Below are 20,071 nucleotides of genomic sequence, written 5' to 3' on the forward strand. Positions count from 1 at the left end.
CTACCCTAGCACCCGGGTGCACTTCTTTAATATGACTCCCAACTAGAAAAGGTTGAGTTCTGAGATACTCAACAAAACTACTTAAACAACTAATCAGTAAATCTACATGTATGGCACACAAATGACTAGGTTTCTAAAAAAAAATTAACTTAGTCAGAACAGTTATTTTCTGGTATTAACCTTTCAACACAAAGCTATGTTTAATCCACTCTTTCTAGATTAATTTAATTATTTTCAGCCAAAATATCAAGGTTAAGGTTTTCCAGCAATTCATTTGTTGATACCAAACTGCACTGTGGAAATGCTATTTTTAGGTATAGCAGCAAAAAAAAACTGGTTCGGCTTCACCATATCCAACATGCAACAATCAAACTCTTAATCAAGCTAAAGAAATTTGACCATGTGTCAGAACTTCTCCAAAGCCTTCACTGGTTACCAATGAGAAATGGAGTACAGTCTAAGGCTGCTTGCATTGTTTGCCATGCCACTGGTCCAAAATTCTTCCTCCAAAAGTAATCCAATATGAACCAAGGATATCCTCCTTTCTTTGCCTGCTATTAGTCTTGCTGTGCCTGATTGTAAGCTAAGGAAATGGAGCAGCAAAGCATTCAGAATGTTTGCAGCTCAACTCTGAAACAATATCCTCCTGGAGATCAGTGCAGAACCCTCCTTACTGATTTTCAGAAATAAATTTAAAACTTGACAATTTATTTCATAATTGGCCATCAGTTCCTTTATGCCGGGAAGTGCCTTTACTAGCCAGAATAGGTAGCTGTAGACTGCCAAGAGAAAAATGTTTGAAATGCCTTAACTTGACAAACCTCCATATGGCATGGACCCACATGCTGCATTCATAGTCTTCAGTATTGAAATTGCTGGATGGCAAATAAAAACACCCAAAGATGAACTCTGTTTGGCTATAGTTTATGGAGGTGCCGGGACCACATTAATTATAGAAACTGCAGGAAAAGAAGTGATGGAGTCTTGCTGTACATCTTTCCGCTGTTGTCAACAAAATCAAAGGCTTGAGAATTACAAACCTAAAAGTTATTCCAGAATGCAACCTAGTTTGTATCCAGAACAAGTTTATTGTGCTTTGGCTTTAGAGTATTATAACCTGTAAATTTGGGCTCATTTAGACAAATTGACTGATTTGTTCCTTCCAGACGTTGTTGCATATGTAGCTTTCTGGCAGCAAATATGCAGCAGTGTCAACAAAATCCTTTTAAGTGTAGCTTTTTGCATTCAGTGCATGGTTTACATGTTTTTTCTTGAAGACTAGGCATTCCTTTTGATGGTAAGCAATTTTTAATCATCAACATATGAAGTGTTAAAACGGAATACACTTGGGGTGATTACTGGGAAATCCTAAACTGCCATCTATTGTTCTCCAATTAGACCTTTTTTATATCACCTCTCGTAGATTTTCAAGCATATAAACCTAGATAGTGTTCCATATTTTAAACAGTTAAATATGAAACCTAGATTTAACACAAAACCAAAGTCATTGTCATTCTCTTCCTCTGCCACCCATTACTTAAGAGAGTTTGATTTCCTAACAGCTGTGTACAATTTCTTTCCTTTTTTTCAAGGAACATGTATCTGTGTGAAAAGTGTGAAGGTTCTCATTAAAATATGATTGGACATTCATAACCTGCGGCCCTTTATTCTGTAAATAATAGTATCTCCATTTCCCAACACATCCATCTTTGTCATCTGTTACAAAGGTCTATGTCTGTGCTGCTGCAAGAAATTCAAAAAAACTCATCTTTTTAGTCTATAAAGTTGAAGCCCAAAGACTGGAAAGGTCAATCTGTTTATTACCAGTACTGCTACACTACTCCTGAGTGCATATGACCAGACCTGGATCTGCATGACCCCAACAAGTTTGAACACGTTCCTCTTCTTTAGTGCTTTTATGGTAACTATAGACCAACTGTTTTAGGAGATGCATTGGGCATATTGGATGAGCTCCATGGATTTCAAAGATGTTTAAAATGTACAATAAGGAATAGTAGCGGAAATGTAAGTAATTTCTGGTGAAGTTTTAAATTTACCAATACAGATTTCATTGTTCTTTCCCCCAGAATTTAGTAATCCATCACTTGGTGTGCGACACATTGTTGTGTGGTGTTTTCCATCAGTCATCAACAGGAAGACTGTATTCCTTTTCAGAAGATTAATTGAAGCAATGATACACTTCCTTGTACCGCCTCTTTTAGAGTATCTTGGCTGTTAAAGTATGGACAGAAGAGTTTTCCACTTGCACCATGATGACTAATTTTCTCAGCCATTACTATGACATTACTATGCTTTGTGCATTATGCATCCATGTGGCACTCTTTGTCAGGTTCTAACTCCAGACATCTGAAACTCAAGCTCACTTTTCAACTCCTCAAGGCTCTTCCTTCCTGACTCACAATGGAATGTTACTCGGGTTCATATGGAAACCAGCCCCCTCATTTTCTTTTAAAACAAGGACTGGTTATCACTTTGTTTCTCATCAAGCTGAGGCACTATGGGAATGGACTCTAATAAACAATAGCTAACCTGTGCTTTCAATCTCCAGAGGAAGAAGTATTTAGAAGCATGTGCTTAAAGCAGATTTTACTCACCACTCCTGAGAAGCATGACAGTCACTAGATCAATCAATCAGTCTGTGAGAACTTAAGAGAGCTTATGTCTTTAGAAAGTGAAAACATCTGAGATGATTTCCTATCGGACTGGTCGGGCAGCTTTCAGCATATTTTCTCCTTCTTTACCAAATCCTCTTGATTAGTCAGAAGTTCAGGAGCTCCACTGATTCAGCAGTTGTACTGTTAACCATGTGTTGGCCTTGCTAGACTAGGCCTTGCTAGATTTGATTTTCAGGCCAACCCCTGCTTTTTACCAGTCAGTTTTCCAAAGTTCAAGTTCATCTAATTTCAGGGCAAGGGAGAGGTGTCATTGAATCTTTATACTTTCCTATAACTCCTGAAAGTCAGAGCCTCATTCTTTAAAAACATGTATTTTGCATATCGTGAATTTACTGATGACATTGCTTTAATGTCTGCTGCTAGGCACTATAATGGAATAAAGCCAATGCTTTTCTTCAGTTGGGCTCTATAGACCAGTTTGACTACCCTAGCAGTTGTATTGATTGATATTTTATGTTTTATTTGCCAGTTGGCAGAAACAAGCAAAGTACAAGCTTTGTCATGCTGAAAACCATGAATGGTCCTCCACAAGTAACCCTTTAGGCTCTACCCTCCATCACAGGGGACTACAACGGGTATCTCATTACCTACTGACAGCTTGCCAGTACCCTGGAAGTAGCTCCCTGTAGTGCAGCCCACCAGAGAAATTAATTCAGAGGTTCTAGACATTTTAAAGATCTCAGCACCACACATATCTCTTTCCTAAAAAAGTGATGTTTTGTTTTGAGAAAAAGGTAAGATTTTCTTTTGAGTGTCTTAACCCAATATGGAATGTGCATATTTGATAGAAAATACATTTTCTGAAACGGATATGCTAATGTTTGAAAACAAAAGGTTTCCAAATTCTAAACATAATTGAAGCTGCTCCTTGAATGATAAATTCAAACTGAGTTGAGGAGCTTTATAGCTGTTGGTATTTTCTTTGTGGCAGTGGGCATTTTCTGCAGTGGCTGTTATTTCATGAGACATGTGGAAGCGTTTTATATTGGTAAAGCTTTTCCTATATATTCCTATACAGAATCTGCACGTTTGGATAACATAAACTGTGGGTTTGGTGGCACCCTGGTTCCGAGCAACTCTGCTGAGAATGTTAACCTGTTTGCATTAGCTAGCTCACAGTGCCACTAGAATCTCCTCTTATCGGGGAGAGAATAGTTTCTGGCAACCTTAGAACATGTCAACCCTCATTCCACAGAATCGTGGAAACAATGTACTACTTTTCGCTCCGTCACTCGTGCTCACTTATTCAGTCTCAGAGAGTTATACAGAAGAAACAGTTGGGCGTGTTACAATAAGAATTTATTGCACAGTTGTTCTTCTAGTGTAAAATAGATGTGCAGCAACAACTGTTAGACAGTAGCATATATATATATATATATATATATATATATATATATATATATATATATATATATATGATCAGCAGTACAGTGAATATGAAGGGATAGTACAGTTCTACCATCTTGCAATAATCAGGAATACATACATGAATATAAAATGCATGATAAAAGGAAATTGCGTACTCCTACGATGCCTGTCTAGATGTACCTAAGTGTACCTAGCATGTAGTAGGTGTGAAGCCAAGAATCCCTCTAGGTTTTAGTCTAACCCCATTACCTGAAGTGAGCGAGTGTGGGACCCCATCCTGGTCTCCAGTTGGACACCCCGCGTGGGATGTGTTAGACCACGGTCAGCTGGAGCATGCAGGAGCCTCAGGGTCTCTGGTCAGTGTGTCGCCTTGGAAGTCTCGGTTCCCTCTTGCTAACACCTGCAAGATGTGCTGTATTTATACAGAAAGTATCTAGGGCTACTTTTTCCGTTGTTTCTTGTATTAGCCATTGTTGGATGTGAGGATGACGTTATGGGATAAACCTTGTACGTAGATATTATGCAGGTGGTGGAGCCCCTACCTGGTTTCAAAGAACCCTTATGAATATTCATTCATGCTATGTGAGTCAATTGATGAAGTTATAGAACGCTATTGTTCAGGGAAAACCCTCCTTCTGCACCCAGGATTCGAACTTGGTAAAGGTTCAATCCTAAAAAGCTTGTTACTGTGTAGTGTAGTCGAGGTAATGCAGGTGAAGGGGTATGATATTACCCGGGCCTATCTTAGGGTATCTATATGGAACATAACAAGATGAGTTTAATTTTATTTACATTCCTAACTCTGCATCTAATTATCTTGAAGATATATGTATTTTCAAGGTACGTAAAGTTGGAGTTGAAAATATTATCTATACTTACTTGTACATGCTTCCATTATATTGTATTTGGCAATATTCTGTACTTGATTAGTTATGATGCAAAATATTATCACTCAATATTGTGACATACATCTGGGTGGTCTCTACTGGTAATTCTGCAAGGTAAGGTCACTATAGTGAATGTATTTGATGTAGGCACTACTGCAAACAAATTCAAAGCCTTTAGTAGCTCTGGACTATTTTAATTGATCTCAAGTAGCTCTCGTTATAGAAAAGGTGGGAAACCCCTGTGCTGTTATATCAAGTTCTAGCAGAACTTCAGCTAATCGAAGATTGTTCTGCCCAATTTCAGCCTGCATCTTTTTTTCCTTCACCTGAAAGTCTGCTCACAACCTACATGTATCCAGTTTTACATAGAAATAAATCAAATCTTTCAGATAAGTTGTGATACATGGCAAACCCTGGAAACTAAAGCAGCAGATGCCTCCAGCGCCATGCGGATGCTCTCCTGGATATCAAAGTCCTATGAAAATCATGGAATTATGCCCTTTTATGAAATGTGATGGGGAAACAACCTACACTAACCATTCTGCTTATTGTAAGGTTTACTCTTCAGAAGTGTCCACCAGAAATGATGCATCTTCCAACCAAGAATTTCTACTTGATTGGCTTGTTTGAATCCCAGTGTGCCTATTTTATCTTGCCTTGAAAGCTATGTCTGGCTGTAAAAACTGTTTACCAGCAAGTTATGCAAACAGTCTACTTACTGTCCCTTCCTCACAATACCCAGCTAGCAAAATACAGAGGTAGCTAGCATTCACAACTTTGACACCATTTATGACACAGGAAGTCAATGAATAGATTCCCTGGGACTCATTGAATCCAGTTTTCTCGCTTACCAGATTGTATGCGAATGATTTCTTGGGGTGGAGGCTCGACAATATGCCATTTTAATTTGATCACATATGAAGTTGGCCAAATCCCTTCGCCTCTAATCTCTGTCTTCATGAAGATCACAATGTAAAAAGCTGCATGGAGTCTCGGCATTTCAAGTGGAAACAAGCTATCTGTATCAAATGATTGCTGTGAAGTCGAAAGACTGGTTTCTGGGCCGTATGAGGATATCTGTGCTAATGAGTACACCTATATCCCTGAAGTGGGGACCCAGGAGCATAAAGCTCGGTTCTTGGTGATCAAGGGCACAGGCAATAATATTACTTGGAACTCAAACACATATGCACCAGTACTGGAACTTAACCTCTGGTTACAAAACTTACACCGCAACTGAGGAAGTCGATTTACCTAAAATATGCCAATATCATATCCCAAGTACACTAAAACAACTGAGACAGACAAGCAGTCTCCAATCCAGGAAACATATACAGCACAGGATAATATCACATATTTTCACTCTATGCCATCATCACAAACCATTACAGATACATTGTATAATAAGGGTCAGTCAGGTGAGGAACTTGCTCTACGTTCTCTAGATGCATGAGATTGATATCTAGGGAAGTCCGACCATGAGGAACCATTAGAGCAATCAATCATCAGGTTGTATTTATAGAGCGTGACTTTTCACCCGACAGGGTATCCAGGCACTAGCTGCAGGTTTCAATCAAAGATCCATGTCTTGAGCCCCTTCCTGAAATCGGTCAACAAAGGGTTCAGTGCGGAGGTCGGGGTGTTCCAGGCTGCGGTGTATGTGAGGGATCTGTGTGAGGGCGAGGTGTGCCTAATAGAGGTTCCGAGGGGAGGGGGTTGGTGGAAATTAAGGCAGTGGTTCATGTAGGCGGGTCCTTTGTCGTAATAATAATAATAATAATACAGCATTTTATAAAGCGCGAACAGCTACCTCACAAGGAGGTGTCCCGGGGCTAAAGAACAGGTTTGACCACGAGGACTAGGGAAATAGCGCGTAGCGCGGTTGGGTGAAAAGCCAGGTCTTCAACATCCGCTTGAAACAGAGCTCGGAGGGGGCTTGCTGAAGCGCTGGGGGCAGGGTGTTCCAGAGAGTCACCACATTAGGCGAGAAAGTTCGTCCTCCCAGCCGAGCCCTTTTTACTAATGGAACGGCAAGCGGAACGCAGCAGTTGGAGCGGAGAGAGCGAGCTTGGGTATATCTCGGCAGCCGAATTTTCAAATAATTTGGACAGGTGCCAGGAGGGCTTCTTAACGTGAGTCAGGAGCTTGAAAGGACATCTCTTCTGGATTAGATCCAGTGGAGGTCTTTCAGGGTTTGGATGTTGTGGGTTCTCTTGGGCAGGTAGTCTGGCTGCTGCGTTCTGGATTGTCTGGAGTCTTTGCATGAGTTCGGTGGTGGTGCCTGCATGGAGACAACACAAGGTCTGGCGACATCAGTTTACAGGAAGCCTACAGACGTGAATAATGCTTTGCACTTCTCCAGTGCTCATCCCGTTTCTCTCAAACAACACCTACCAGTCTTGACAACTCATGCAGATCAAAAGAATTACTTCAGATGAACACACTTGCGCCATAGAAATTGAGAAACAGATGACGCGATTTAAAGCCAGAGGTTATCCCCCTGAAACATTAACACAGCAGAACAGATCATTGCTTCAAAAGATAGGGAGCAGCTACTCAAGTCTAGAACAAAAAAAAAACAAAACGAGAAGTATTTGTACTGAAATACTCAAGTCAAGCTTCCCAGATAAAAAGAATAATAAGAAGACGTTGGGAGATTATTGATCATGAACCAGATTTTACTAACATCTTCAGGGATCAACCACTGTTTGCACACAATCGACCAAGAAATTTCCGGGAACTACTTAAACCAAAATTCACCGATACCAAACAAGTGTTTAAAGGCATCTGCAAGTGCCATAACTGTGGACAGTGTAGTAATGTCATTTTGGGAGACGTATTCATGCATCCACATACTGGAAAGTCAATAAAATTGCAACATACATCTAACTGCAATTCTGAAGCAGTTATATATGCGATTAAATGTATCTGCAGGTTGGTTTATGTACGGAGAACCAGCCGCAAAATAAATACCAGGATAATTGAACATAAGAGCAGGATTCGCAACCACAACACCACCTCCCCATTAGCGGTACATTGGGAACAAACCTCCCATACAATACCCCAGTTACGGTTTACTGTCCTTGAACAAATTAAGATAAGTTCAGGGGTAGACATCAATATATCTTTAGCTAGAAGAGAGACACACTGGATCAAAAAACTGGTAACATTCACCCCAGGGGGGCTCAATGACCACTATGAGATGGTATGTTTTTTGTGATAATTATTTGCAATATTACTGCATAATCATGTTATCTTATCCTCTGTAAAGAATTTGCACTCTATTCTTATTTTATATTGTAATTTATTTTTATATCCTCTTTTGTCTTTTTTGATAATGCACATTTGACATAAACAATTGGATTTATTTACATATAATACACCCGACATTATCCTTGTTGGACAATAGGAGTGTTCATCGGGTTACTTCAACTCACGGTTTCCTTTGAGTACATTGTAATTATCACACCACTCAATGGTACTATTATCGCTCTAGTATGAACACCTCGACATTCACCATACTTTATTAATTGACCGTAGGATGGGAATCACAAACGTGTTAGACACGAAGCGCACATAAAGTTTTGTTGACGTTTTTTCACTTATCACGTGACGGGAGTTGGCGATTAGGCGGCCCCTTTAAACTTGTTTGGTAGTTTAAGGACATGCGCGTTTTTTGTTTGTTGGCGTTTCAGTCTGCAACTGGCTCGGTCCGAGGTCGGCGGTGTTATTTTGAAAGCGCAGGTGAGATTTTGAATTTACGGTTAGAATAGTGGCACTTGCACTTATATTCTTTGGGTTAACGTTATATTAAACCGGTTACATTTGCAGAACTTTCACATCTTGGATATCGCGTACAGCTCCACATATATGAATTTGATGATTGCCAATATACTCCCGAATGTAAGGTGAGACTGCGCTCCTATTCATGGCATTAAGCACATTGGCAATATACTTTAGACACATTGTCATTCATGGCATTGCTTATTACAGGGGGCTTTGAATCCGGCACAGCGACACGTGACGTTCTATATTCCTTAGTTTCTTTCAAAATACGGGTAAGAGAGCATGCCTGTGAGCATTTTCTAATCTTGTCACGCTGTGCAAATGAGGTCATTAAAGCGTGTTTTTATGTCTGCAGAAACTTTACCCCGTCCGGGTACGTTTTATATTTGTGATTGATTTTTTGTAATAGTATGCACAATAGCAAAATTCGGGTTATAAGGATTTAACTAAGGCACAAGTTCACATATCGGTAATGGTTGCCACTTTGGGTTTTGTTTGGCACACCTGAGTCCACGATGAGTAACAGTATTGTGGCACAGGATTTTCACTCTAACTTCACCACATTTGGATTGCGATGCTTAGCCTGTCGTTCCTCTTCTTTTATAATGACTATCTGGCACATTCCGTTCAAGTACAGTAGCAGATCGGTATTATTCCTCTTTTTTAGAGTGCAAATTCTTATTCATCATTTATGAAATCAAGAAATAATTGTGTTATAGATCCCTGCGGAGGACTGCATTATCATCTGTATTCATATACAACAGACTTAACATCTATCCCCTGACGAAGGGTTCAGATACGAACCTGAAATGCATTGGGATTGTCCTTGTTTGTAAAAATGTATATATTGAATTATTGATGTTATATGGCATCTTGAACATTTTACTTTTTTTCTCAAAGAAATTTAAAAGCATTATTGCAATATAAACAGCTTCTAGGGATGCTGATATGTTTTTGAAAGCTTGGAAATATAAATATAATATGAGAAAGGATTACTAGTTGTACATTTAAATCATTGCAAATATCTGGAGAAATTGAATGAGACATTGACTGTCTAGAGCTGTGCTCTACCAAGGCTGTGGTGTTTCCTCAGCCCTCTTTTGTATTTGCATGGAGTAAATGCCATAGTCCAGTTGGTTGTTGATGAGGGCCTGCGTTACTGTCCTCCGGATGTTGATGGTAAGCCACTTGAAGATTTTGCCGAGTGTTTGGAAGCAGACTGAGGAGATGGCGTTGACTTGATGTTTCATGAAGAGTTTGCTGTCGGGGATGATGTCAAGGTTACGGGCATGGTCTTTCTTGGTGAGCTTGGGTTCAAGTTCAGATGGCCACCAGGAGTCGTTCCAGAGGGTGGTATGTTTGCCAAAGTTCAGCACTTCAGTCTTGTCAGGGTTGAGCTTCAGGCAGTTGTCCTTCATCCAGGCTGAGACGTTCTCATACAGTTGTGGAAGTAGGTCTTAGTTGAGGTGGTGTCGGCTGAGAGCGGGAGGGCAAGCTGATGTCGGCGTAGGATATGATGTTGATATCGTGTGGTCTAACGATGTCTGCGAGTGGAGTCATGTAAATGTTGAAGAGAATTGGGCTGAGGGATGAGCCTTGTGGGACGCCGCAGATGGTGTGTTTGGCTTGCGATGTGAAGGGCAGGAGATGTACTCTCCTTTAGGGCAACTCCTCCAGTCAAAATGCCTGTTTACCATGTACTTATCTAATGGACTGCATCACAACAAGGTGTATTCACTGTGAAAGACCACAAATTCCTCATCAAAACATTGTCCATAATTGAAAGAACACTTCAGTATTCTCCCATGCTAAAGACTATCTTAAACTCAGCACAGAGCTTTGAGTACCATCGATACACAGTGCATAACACCTAGAGTCAAACGAAAATATAAAGCTGATCCTCCGCATTGACTCTGTAATTGAGGTCATGTCTAGCCAACTTCCACTTTAGACTACATTACTTGAAAAAGATCCATTAATCAGAACGGTACAGAGTAGCCTCCTCCGGATAATTAGAGCAAATGATTAGGCGGAACAGAGAAAAGAGCAGCAACGGGCACAGCTATCTCTTGGCACATTTCCAAATCAGAAGCACTCATACCTCATCAGGTATAACCTATTCCAGTGGAAAGAGATGGAGGAGCACCTTCAATATGTCCCAGATAAATAAGGAAAGAAGAGAAGAGGTTTTAACTAGGGGAAGAATCATTTTCAATGCTTGAATCCCCTGTGCGCTCAATGGATATAACACAGGCCATCAACTAAATATTATCTTACATTGCCACGCTTAACTGCATATTTTTAATTCTGCCCAGATATGCAGCAGGATGTGTTGAACTTGCTATTTAATGGGCACTATTCATGTGGCTCTTATGCTATGAAGGAACAGTCAAAATCTAATGAAAGGACAACACTTTGCTTATCCCCAGCTACACAACACTCACAGACTCCTTCTTTCAGGGATGAGAAGCATATCTATGTCACATAACAGTTCAAGGGAAGCAAAACCAGGCTAAACAACTATTTCACATCAATGTTTTTGATCTAAAAGCAGTTCTTAAAGCACTGAAGGCATTTCCAACACACTTACAAGAGAAACCTGCTCACTCGCACAGCCAGCTTAACATCAATGTAATATATTTGAAAAAGGCAGGGAGAGGGGCGAGGCTTGTTGTGGGTTGTGAATGACGTCTCACTGGTGAACTCCTGCCTGGATCCTCTTTTTGGCTGCTGTGTAGCAACACGAAGAGCCTCTGAACCCACTTACAGGCAGCAATGACAAGTTAAAGTGTGCAGAATATGCAGTTCCGCCTTGAGGCAGGAGATGTCTCTCTCCATGGGGCCTGTCTGTGCCTCACTCCAAAGTGATGAGGCCTGGTGGCGTTGGCCATCCTTGGCCTGGGCCTCTCTCACATATTCAAAGAGAGGCCAGCCTCAAGTAGAAACCTGGCCCAATGTGGATCAAGCAGGCGAAGCCAAACCCATCATGCACACAACTGCAGTACGAGGAAGAAGATGGAAAAAAATAAATATCCATGAAATGCGATAATGAAGTGGAAGCAGACCTTGAGATTCATGAGGGTGGCAACCTTGAAATGCATTTGAAGGCTTTTGAGATGGAACTAGAACCCTGAAGGTTACATCTTGCTTCTCTATGCATATCTTTGCACCACACCCTACTTTATGCTGCACAGGTGTGCCATAGGTCTTGAGGAGGGCACTGGTGGAGCATTGTTTGCACAATGGCACATCTTTGAGAACACATTTTAGAGTACTTGTCACATTAAGCTGACTGCAAAGCTCTGATGGCCCCCAAAATTTAGGGGTGAGGCTGAGAAGCACTACTAGAGGGGCTAGTTGCTCAGTACACGGGGAACAATCGCACAGAAAATTGTTAAGGACTGCTGGAAAAGCGTACCAGATAGTGCCTGTTGGGGCTGGATCAATTACTCATTTAGTCAAAGCGGACAACATGCAGCAAGGAAAGCCAAATCCATCCCACCACTGACAAAGAAAGACCTACAGACTGACTGATTGAGCTTCATTAAAAGATCTCTGATATGTTTGTAGCATAGTTTCATGCCCTGAAGTAGGATATAAATGTAACTTTAGTCGACATAAATAAAGATACCCAAGCCATTGGGCAACAGATGGCTATTAACAAGGATGACATAGCCACCATAAACCAAGAAACTGAAAAATCTCTCTTCTCTTCCAGGCATGCATGTCCCAGTATCAGGATAGAAAATGTGAGGGAGGAGAAGAAGGTTCTCGTGCTGCTCAGTACTGCACAGACTTCTTCAGATCAATGTTTTACCTGAACTTCGCAATATCAATCAACAGAGGCTATAGAATATGCCCCTCTCCTAAATGCACCGGGTGCCCGACCGGCAGACATATGGCAAAAATGGAAAACAGGAAACAAATGTGGGTACACACTGCTTCACCTCCCAGCAGGTTCACCCCTAGGCATCATGGTAAATGCAGTTCCCCAAGTGTGTGTACTTGCAAAGTCTCTCGAGTGTTTCACCAGTTAGGTGCAGATTAGTGTTGGTGGCCATCTCTAGACACGTGTTTCTGGATTGTTATCCGCCATCAATAGAGATTAGGCAATTCGAATGTATGGGGTTGCTGAGCAGGCTGTCAAAGTATTCTCGGGTCACAGTACCTCTCCCAGCGCGCAGGTGACTCTACACGAACACGTCCGCTCAAATGGCTCGAGTGAGCCTTTTTAACAGGAAACAAATGTGGGATCACACTGCTTCAGAGATAGGTGGATGCACTCGAACCATACTGTGAAACAAACGATATTACCATCAGACTAAAAAAGATGAAAACAATGATCTTTGGTAGACACCTGATAATAAATGATGCATGGTTCATTGGAGGGTCTGGACTAGAAGGAGTAACAAGTTTCAAGTACCTCAGTGTTATGCTTGATAAAAGAGAGGGCAAGAAAGTCCAGGTGTGCTCTTTGAGATTGATGGCCAAACATCTGACATGCTGGATCCGCCACCTCAAGAGAAGCAATGTATTCCAAAACACAAACGCCCTACTCCAACGGTGGTGGCAACTAAGCGGATACCTACACTAAAATATGGTGAACTATGAGTGACTAGATAAACAGCAATTTATCTGCTGTCATCACCTATTTGCACTCCCAGAATGCACTAGCCAATCACAAATAAGACTAGAGTTTAAGTTATCAAAGCAGTATTTGGTTATGTGGGCCACATTTGTCTCTTATTGCCAAACTTTGAAAATGACTCCAATTGGCTTAATTGAAACATCTGCTCTGGTAGAAATTCCAAGAGCCCGTCTTTATGAGGCAAGCTTTTGGCAACCTCTATCAGGGCCTTGAGTACGGAAGACCTAATAAATGACACCATACCAGAGAGTAAAACTGCCAAATTATTAATGAAGCTACACAGCAGCTGGGCCTCGAACCTTTAAACCGTGGATATCCTACTTGATTACCTGAGTTCACTCCTCCCAAACCATGCAAAGTACACTCATAAGAATGCGCTTTGGTCTGATTCCCCTAAGGGGTTATTGGTATGGTTGTAAGGAGGGTGACGTTGATGTACGATGTAGATGGTGCGGTACAGCAGAAGAGTCCCTAATACACACGCAATCTGCATTTGTTAAGTACTTAAACACTTGAGGTGCTTCTGGCTCCGACAAATATTTTGCAATTTAAATGTGAGTATATGTTGGGCAGCTTTCCTAACTTTTTTATAAGGAGAATCATGCCAGCTATCTCAAGTTCATGAAATCAGCAACTGGTTGTTCAAATTGTCCATGATGGCCTTACCTTTGCAAGCACGGAGCACTTTTTACCTCTGAGGACTGCACCTTACTGGCACAGAGCACTTTGAAACAGTGGAGGCCAATGGGAAAGAAGTAATTGGTCGTCTAAGCCACCCATGATGGTCCCTATACTTGGGGCCTACAAAGTAGGGAGCCCTTGATCGTCTGGGCTGTACCTTCCAAGCACGGAACACTCTAGCCCAGCACAGTAATGATGAGCCAAGAAGCAATATTAGTATTAGACTGAATTATCCAAAAAATGTACGCTGCTGCGAGGTCTCCATGAGTAAAAAATTTGTGTTGTGGTCCTTATTCTGGCAACCAATTAATTATGGAGCACCTTGTATTTCTGAGCCGCACTTTACCAGTAAGGACCTAGGAAGCACTTTCAGCTATAAGCACCTTCGAGCTGCTATGGTTAAGGGCCTGCATGAGGCGAAAACTTATAATTGTGTGCAGCAATGCAGCTCCCATGGCTAAGATCTTGTTAGGTGAAATTATATGTGCTATGTCGGCTAATTGGTAAATGGATAGCCTAAGCTCCCACAATGGGATCACAAACTTGATATTTTCCTCCTTTATGAAATATTGTTTTTATCACTTGCTGTCTTATTTTATACTTGCTATTCATGCTGAGACACTGTGATTTTAATTATTTGAACATCAATAAACTATTCTGTCCATTCTTTGACTGAAATTTGTATAATGTTAACCCATGAGACATCATCCCTCTCTTTTTTGCATTAAGGATGCAGGCCTAGTATACATCTATTCACATTCATCTGTTGGCTACGGCTGCCTGTTTACAAAACCGTCCATCTCTAGACCATTCCTGTAATCAAAGTTTTCATGGCAAATTGCAAATAGTTGTTACACTGAAATATTATGTTATGTTAGTGGACTTGTAGAGCACATGCGGGTGTCCAGGCACTAGGCAGGGGAAAACTGAGTCTAGCAGTGGCTGGTGGAGGGACTAGAGTGCTATTTGAAGAGCCAGGTCTTCAGCTGTTAGAATTCCAGCATTGTCCTGGAAGTCCTGAAGTGAGGGGGAGGTCGTTTCAGGACTTTGCTGTGAGTGGGACGAAGGATCAGCCTCCGCTTTTGCGTATACAGGTTACTTGGCTGAGAGAACATGACTCAGAGCGCAGGTGGGTCGATGGAAGTGGAGGTGGTTATTGATGTAGGAAGGTCTGGAGTTGAACAGAACCTTGAATCTGTGTGTGAGAGGAGCTTGAACTGGCAACGTTTCTGGAACGAGAACCAGTGCAGCGGCCTTAGGTGAGGAATGGGGGAGGTCCAATATGAGTCTGGTGGTGGAGTTCGGGATGGTCTGATGGTTTTTGGAGTAGGTTGGCTTCTATCCGTGCATAGAGCATTATCATAGTCCAGTCTGCTTGTGACCAGGTCCTTGGTGATGGTGCTCCTTGAGTCATGGGGGAGCTACTTGAAAATCTTACTTAGCATGCACAGGATGAAGAAGCAGGAGGATATGATGGCTTTGACTTGTGAGTCAATGGAAAGTTTAATGTTGATGATGATTCTGAGGTTTATGGCGCGCTCAGTCAGGGTTGGTGTGGGGCCGAGCTCTGAGGAGCCCCAGGGAAAGTTATTGTTTCCGAAGATCAGCACTTCTGTGTTGCGAGTGTTGATCTTCAGGCAGTTTTCATTCATTCAGTCTGTGACGCTAGTCGTACAGTTATGGAAGTTGTTCCTGGGGTTGGTGGGATCTTCTGAGAGGGAGAGGATGAGTTGCATGTCGTTGACGTGAGAGATGATCTTGTGTCCGTGGGATCTGATGATGTTGGCCAGATGTGTCATGGAAGTGTTGAAAACTTTGGGGCTTAGATACGAGCCTTGTTGGAGTCCGCAGATTATTTTTTTGGGTTTGGAGATGAAGGTTGGGAGTGCCGTTCCCTGGATTCTAATTTTGTGGAGTCTGGTGTGAGAGGATGCCTAATGTCATGTAGACGATTCAGAAAAGGGGGTGGTGATGAACAGAGTGTCTGAATTAAGCAGACCACTCTTACCCAGTCCAAAGATCAGGGCTTGATCCATCACCGTTATTTATCTCACTGCACCATCCCAGCTCAGGATTCTAATTTTGTGGAGTCTGGTGTGAGAGGATGCCTAATGTCGTGTAGAGGCCGAGGAGGATGAAAGAAGTTGCCTCACCTCATTCGAGTATGGCGTGGATGTTGTCCATGGCTGTGATGAGGGCTGTTTCAGTGCTGTAGTTGCTGTGGAACCCGGTTTGTGAGCTGTGTAGGAGTTGATGGTGATCTAGGTGATTGCTGAGTTGCTGGTGGATTGCTTCCTCATGACTTCTGGCAGGAAAGTTACTAGTGAGGTGGGACAGTAATTTTTGAGTTTGCTGGGGTCGGCCAAAGGTTCCTTTAGGAGGACGCTGACCTCTGCGTGTTTCAATTTTCTGGGAAAATGGCAGTTGCTATAGAGGTGTTGATGGTGGTTGTGAGTTTGATGCTGATTTTGGCCCCACCAGGGTTGAAGATGTGGTGGGGGCATAGATCAATAGGGGTCCCTGAGTGTACTGTCTTCATGATTGAGGAATTGTCCTGGTGGTGAAGTTGGCTTCAGTCAGTTAGCTGCATAACTGATATACTGGTGGTGGGGAGGTGGTTGATGAAGTCAGAAGGTTAGGCTTGAGAGTCGAAGTTTCTGTAGACCAGGCTATCTGGGACAGTCTCACTGACTTTTTCCACAACAAGAGTTCTTCTGAAGGGGTGACGTTGGCTGGGATGTTGGAGAATTCCTTGATAATTGCAAAGAGTGCCCTGTTGTTGGGCCTGGCTTTGATTCTTGCTTTGAGGGCTCTTTTTTCTTGTTTCCCACAGCTGGGTGTGGTAGTGGTTGAGCACAGTTTTGCATGTGATCCTATCAGTGGCGTTTTTGCTGGGTCTCCATCTCCTCTCTAGCTGTTTGCAGAGGCGTTTGCAGTCCCTGAGGTCTTCAGTTTACCTGCTAGCTTGCTTGTTTGTTCTTCTGTGTCTGGTACGTTTGACTGATGCGAGGGTGTTGGGGCAATTTGTGATCTAGATTGTTGATGTTTCTGACAGTGAGGTCCAGGCTGCTGGTGGGTTCCGGCTTGTTGGAATGGAGTGTGTTGCTCCATTCTGTGACTTTGCACCAGTTGTGGCTGGGTTTGCTGGGCCTTTCTGGGTGGGGGTCCTATGAGGTGGTGATGCTGAAGTGTACTGTGAAGTGATTCATCCAGGTGAGCTAAGTGGTGTGGCTGTATGAGATTCTATCACTGGAGGTGAAGATGGGCCTGTGAGCATGTGACCTGCAGCGTGTGAGGTCGTCGACAAGTTGGATGAGTCCGATGTTGTTCAGGCAGTCGAGGAGATCTGTGGAGTTTGGGTCCATGAGGTCATCTAGGTGGAAATTGAGGTTGCCGTGGAGCTTGTACTCTTTGGAGTCAATGGCAAGGGGGGTTGATGAAGTCTGAAATGAGATTTGTGAAACTGGTTCATGGTCCCAGTGTGTGGTCCACGAAGGTTCCCTCGATGGTTGTTCTTTCGTTGGTCTGGAGTTTGAAGTTCATTTGTTCATGGCCGTGCACTTTTTAAGGAATGAGCATGTGATCGATCCATTGGTATAGTGCGAGGAATGGTCTGAGAGGGGTTGGGGATGTAGGAGTGGGCATGGAGCTTCAGGTGAAATAGCAGGTGCAGCAGGCAAACTGTCCTACCGTGGTAAGTAGGAGCAATGTTCATACAGCATCTGGTGACGAGAGCTCGGAATGCAGCGGAAGTGTACCTCGGGGGGGGGGGGTCAACGGACCATGGTTCATGGCACAGGGCGTAGATGGGTTTGCCTTTGGCACACCGACTTCGTGGTCGCACTGCAGCGAACTTTAAAAAAGGTCCTGGTACGTGGGAGAAATGCATTGGGTGGGGCTTGCGAGGGTGGAAAGACGCACAGGAGAACAAGTAATGAGTAGGGGGAAGTGTGGGGGTGCTGCAGAAGGGGTGAAGGAAGGGGCACAGAAGAGATGGCAAAAGGTGTCAAAGCAGAGAGGAGCAAAGAGGCACAAATAAAAGCAAAAGAAGGCCTATGTAGCAAGAGCAAGGACGCAAAGAGGCACAAGTAAAAGGCAAAAAGAGGCAAAAGCTGGAAAAGAGCAAAGAGGCAGAGTGAAAGGCAAACAGGCAAAAAAACCTGGAAAAGAGCAATGAAGCACGAGTGAGCTGGAGAGCACAGAGAGAGTGAGGAGGTCAACAGAAGGAGGGCAAAACTGGGCCTGAAAGGGCCTTGACCAGTCAGAGGGCCGGTCCAGGAAAGTAGGGAGCTGGGCCTGAGACTTGAGTACCCACTTGGGATCTCAATTCTGTTGCAGCCAAGCTCGCGATCTGCCATTTGAGAGTTGCACTCTGTTCGCTACAGGTTCTAACATAGAAGAATTTCTAGTGGTATCACATCTGGAGCAGAGTTAGTAAACTGCAAACGCTAACATTAGAAGAACATTTCATTCGAGTCCACAAATTCAAATTAGTCTTTCATACATTTTTTCAGACAATATTTGCATCAGCTTTCCATCTTAATCATATCACTAAATTACCAATGTTCTTTCCAAATCTAATGTGCAAAGCAGGAAGCACACAGCATTCACTAGATGTCAAATGAGCACTCGAGTACTACATTGATTGATCCAAGCCTCCATGGAAAACACAACAGCTGTTTGTTTCCTTTACTTCTGCACACTTGGGACAACCTATTTCCAAGGGTGGCATAGCAAGATGGAGAGCCAAATGCATTAAAATCTGCTGTGTTTGCGCTCACATGCAACCTACAGTCATTGTACAAGCACATTCTTTTCCCAAAATGGAACTATCAAAGCCTTCCTTGTCACTATTCCATTCAGGGAAATTTGCAAACCTGCTCCAAGTCACAAACACGCACATCCACAAAGCATTATTGTGTGGATATTGAAGCAAAAAAGGTAGCCTAAGTGGACTAAACAGTGTGATAAACAAAAATGACTACAACTGCTTCTGATTTGCGTGCACCTCATCCTCAAAGGTAGTGGGTACGGCTTTCACGTCTGCGCATAGCATATAATCTACAGCAGCACATGCTACAAACTGGAAAATATTACCAGTAACCAACTGTTTACCCGTGCCATGTTGTAGATTCACATGCACCCCGCCTCCTCTATGGATCGAAAGCAGCCGAATTTGTACTTCCTTACCTTCAATCAGTATTACATAATTCACGCAGACAAGCAGCCGCATGTATTCAGATGGGGGGAAAAATATTCTAGGGTGAGCCTGCATGCTGGTACATTGCTGCGGACAACTGTAGGCTCACAAATCAGTCTAGTAAATGAAACTTACACCTTGAAGTTAACTAATTTTACTATTCTAAACCCAACACTAGATAGTAGGTATGTGCAACATGGGTATGTAAAATAAGAAAGCTTGTGTCTGTACAAGCAGAGAGGAATTTCGCACCTTTGACCTGTACTTCAATCCTAGGCCTTCACTTTTTAACAGGGTCTGTAATTCTCTGCCTTTATCTCAGTCTCATTGTGTGTTCCCACAGGAGTGTGGCATTACACCAGAGAGTGAGAACCTAACTATGTCCTCGTCTGGAGCTATTGGCCACTCATCATGCACCGGTACCCCTCTATCCTCCACCATCACTTCTCCAGAAGGTAAAGGAAGCTTTTGTTCTAGTTATTTTGCATGGGTTGGTGAAGCTTGGGAAGTTTACCCATTAGTATGGTAGTTTCATATGTATGTGTGGGACCAGGGATTAACACCACTGATTTTCCAATTTTTATTTTCACCTTCTGTACTTCTTTCAATCAAACTTGGATCGCTCAGTGGCTCCAGGGAGAGCTTAATCAGTGTTTTTGAATGACTTTCAATAACCTTCAATCTAAACTGCACGTGCTTACATGTTTATAGTAATTGCGCCAGTACAACATTCAAGGGCATTGCATAACCTAACCTCATCTTCTCCAGATGGTTGGATCTTTCCATTAGTTTCTCTTTATCCATT

General features: G+C 42.6%; 1 protein-coding gene across 4 annotated transcripts in view; it reads left to right on the forward strand.

Annotated features, from left to right (window-relative positions):
• RNF157 (ring finger protein 157) overlaps positions 1–20,071 on the forward strand; it is a 548,807-nt gene that overhangs the window by 296,150 nt on the left and 232,586 nt on the right. For all 4 annotated transcript variants that reach the window (XM_086930701.1, XM_086930704.1, XM_086930702.1 and 1 more), the window contains exon 14: positions 19,610–19,721. In XM_086930701.1, the coding sequence (XP_086786827.1) occupies positions 19,610–19,721 (112 nt within the window). The remainder of the gene's footprint in view (positions 1–19,609; positions 19,722–20,071) is intronic.

This window comes from Lissotriton vulgaris, chromosome 7, assembly GCF_964263255.1.
Source record: "Lissotriton vulgaris chromosome 7, aLisVul1.2, whole genome shotgun sequence".
Lineage (NCBI taxonomy): Eukaryota > Metazoa > Chordata > Amphibia > Caudata > Salamandridae > Lissotriton > Lissotriton vulgaris.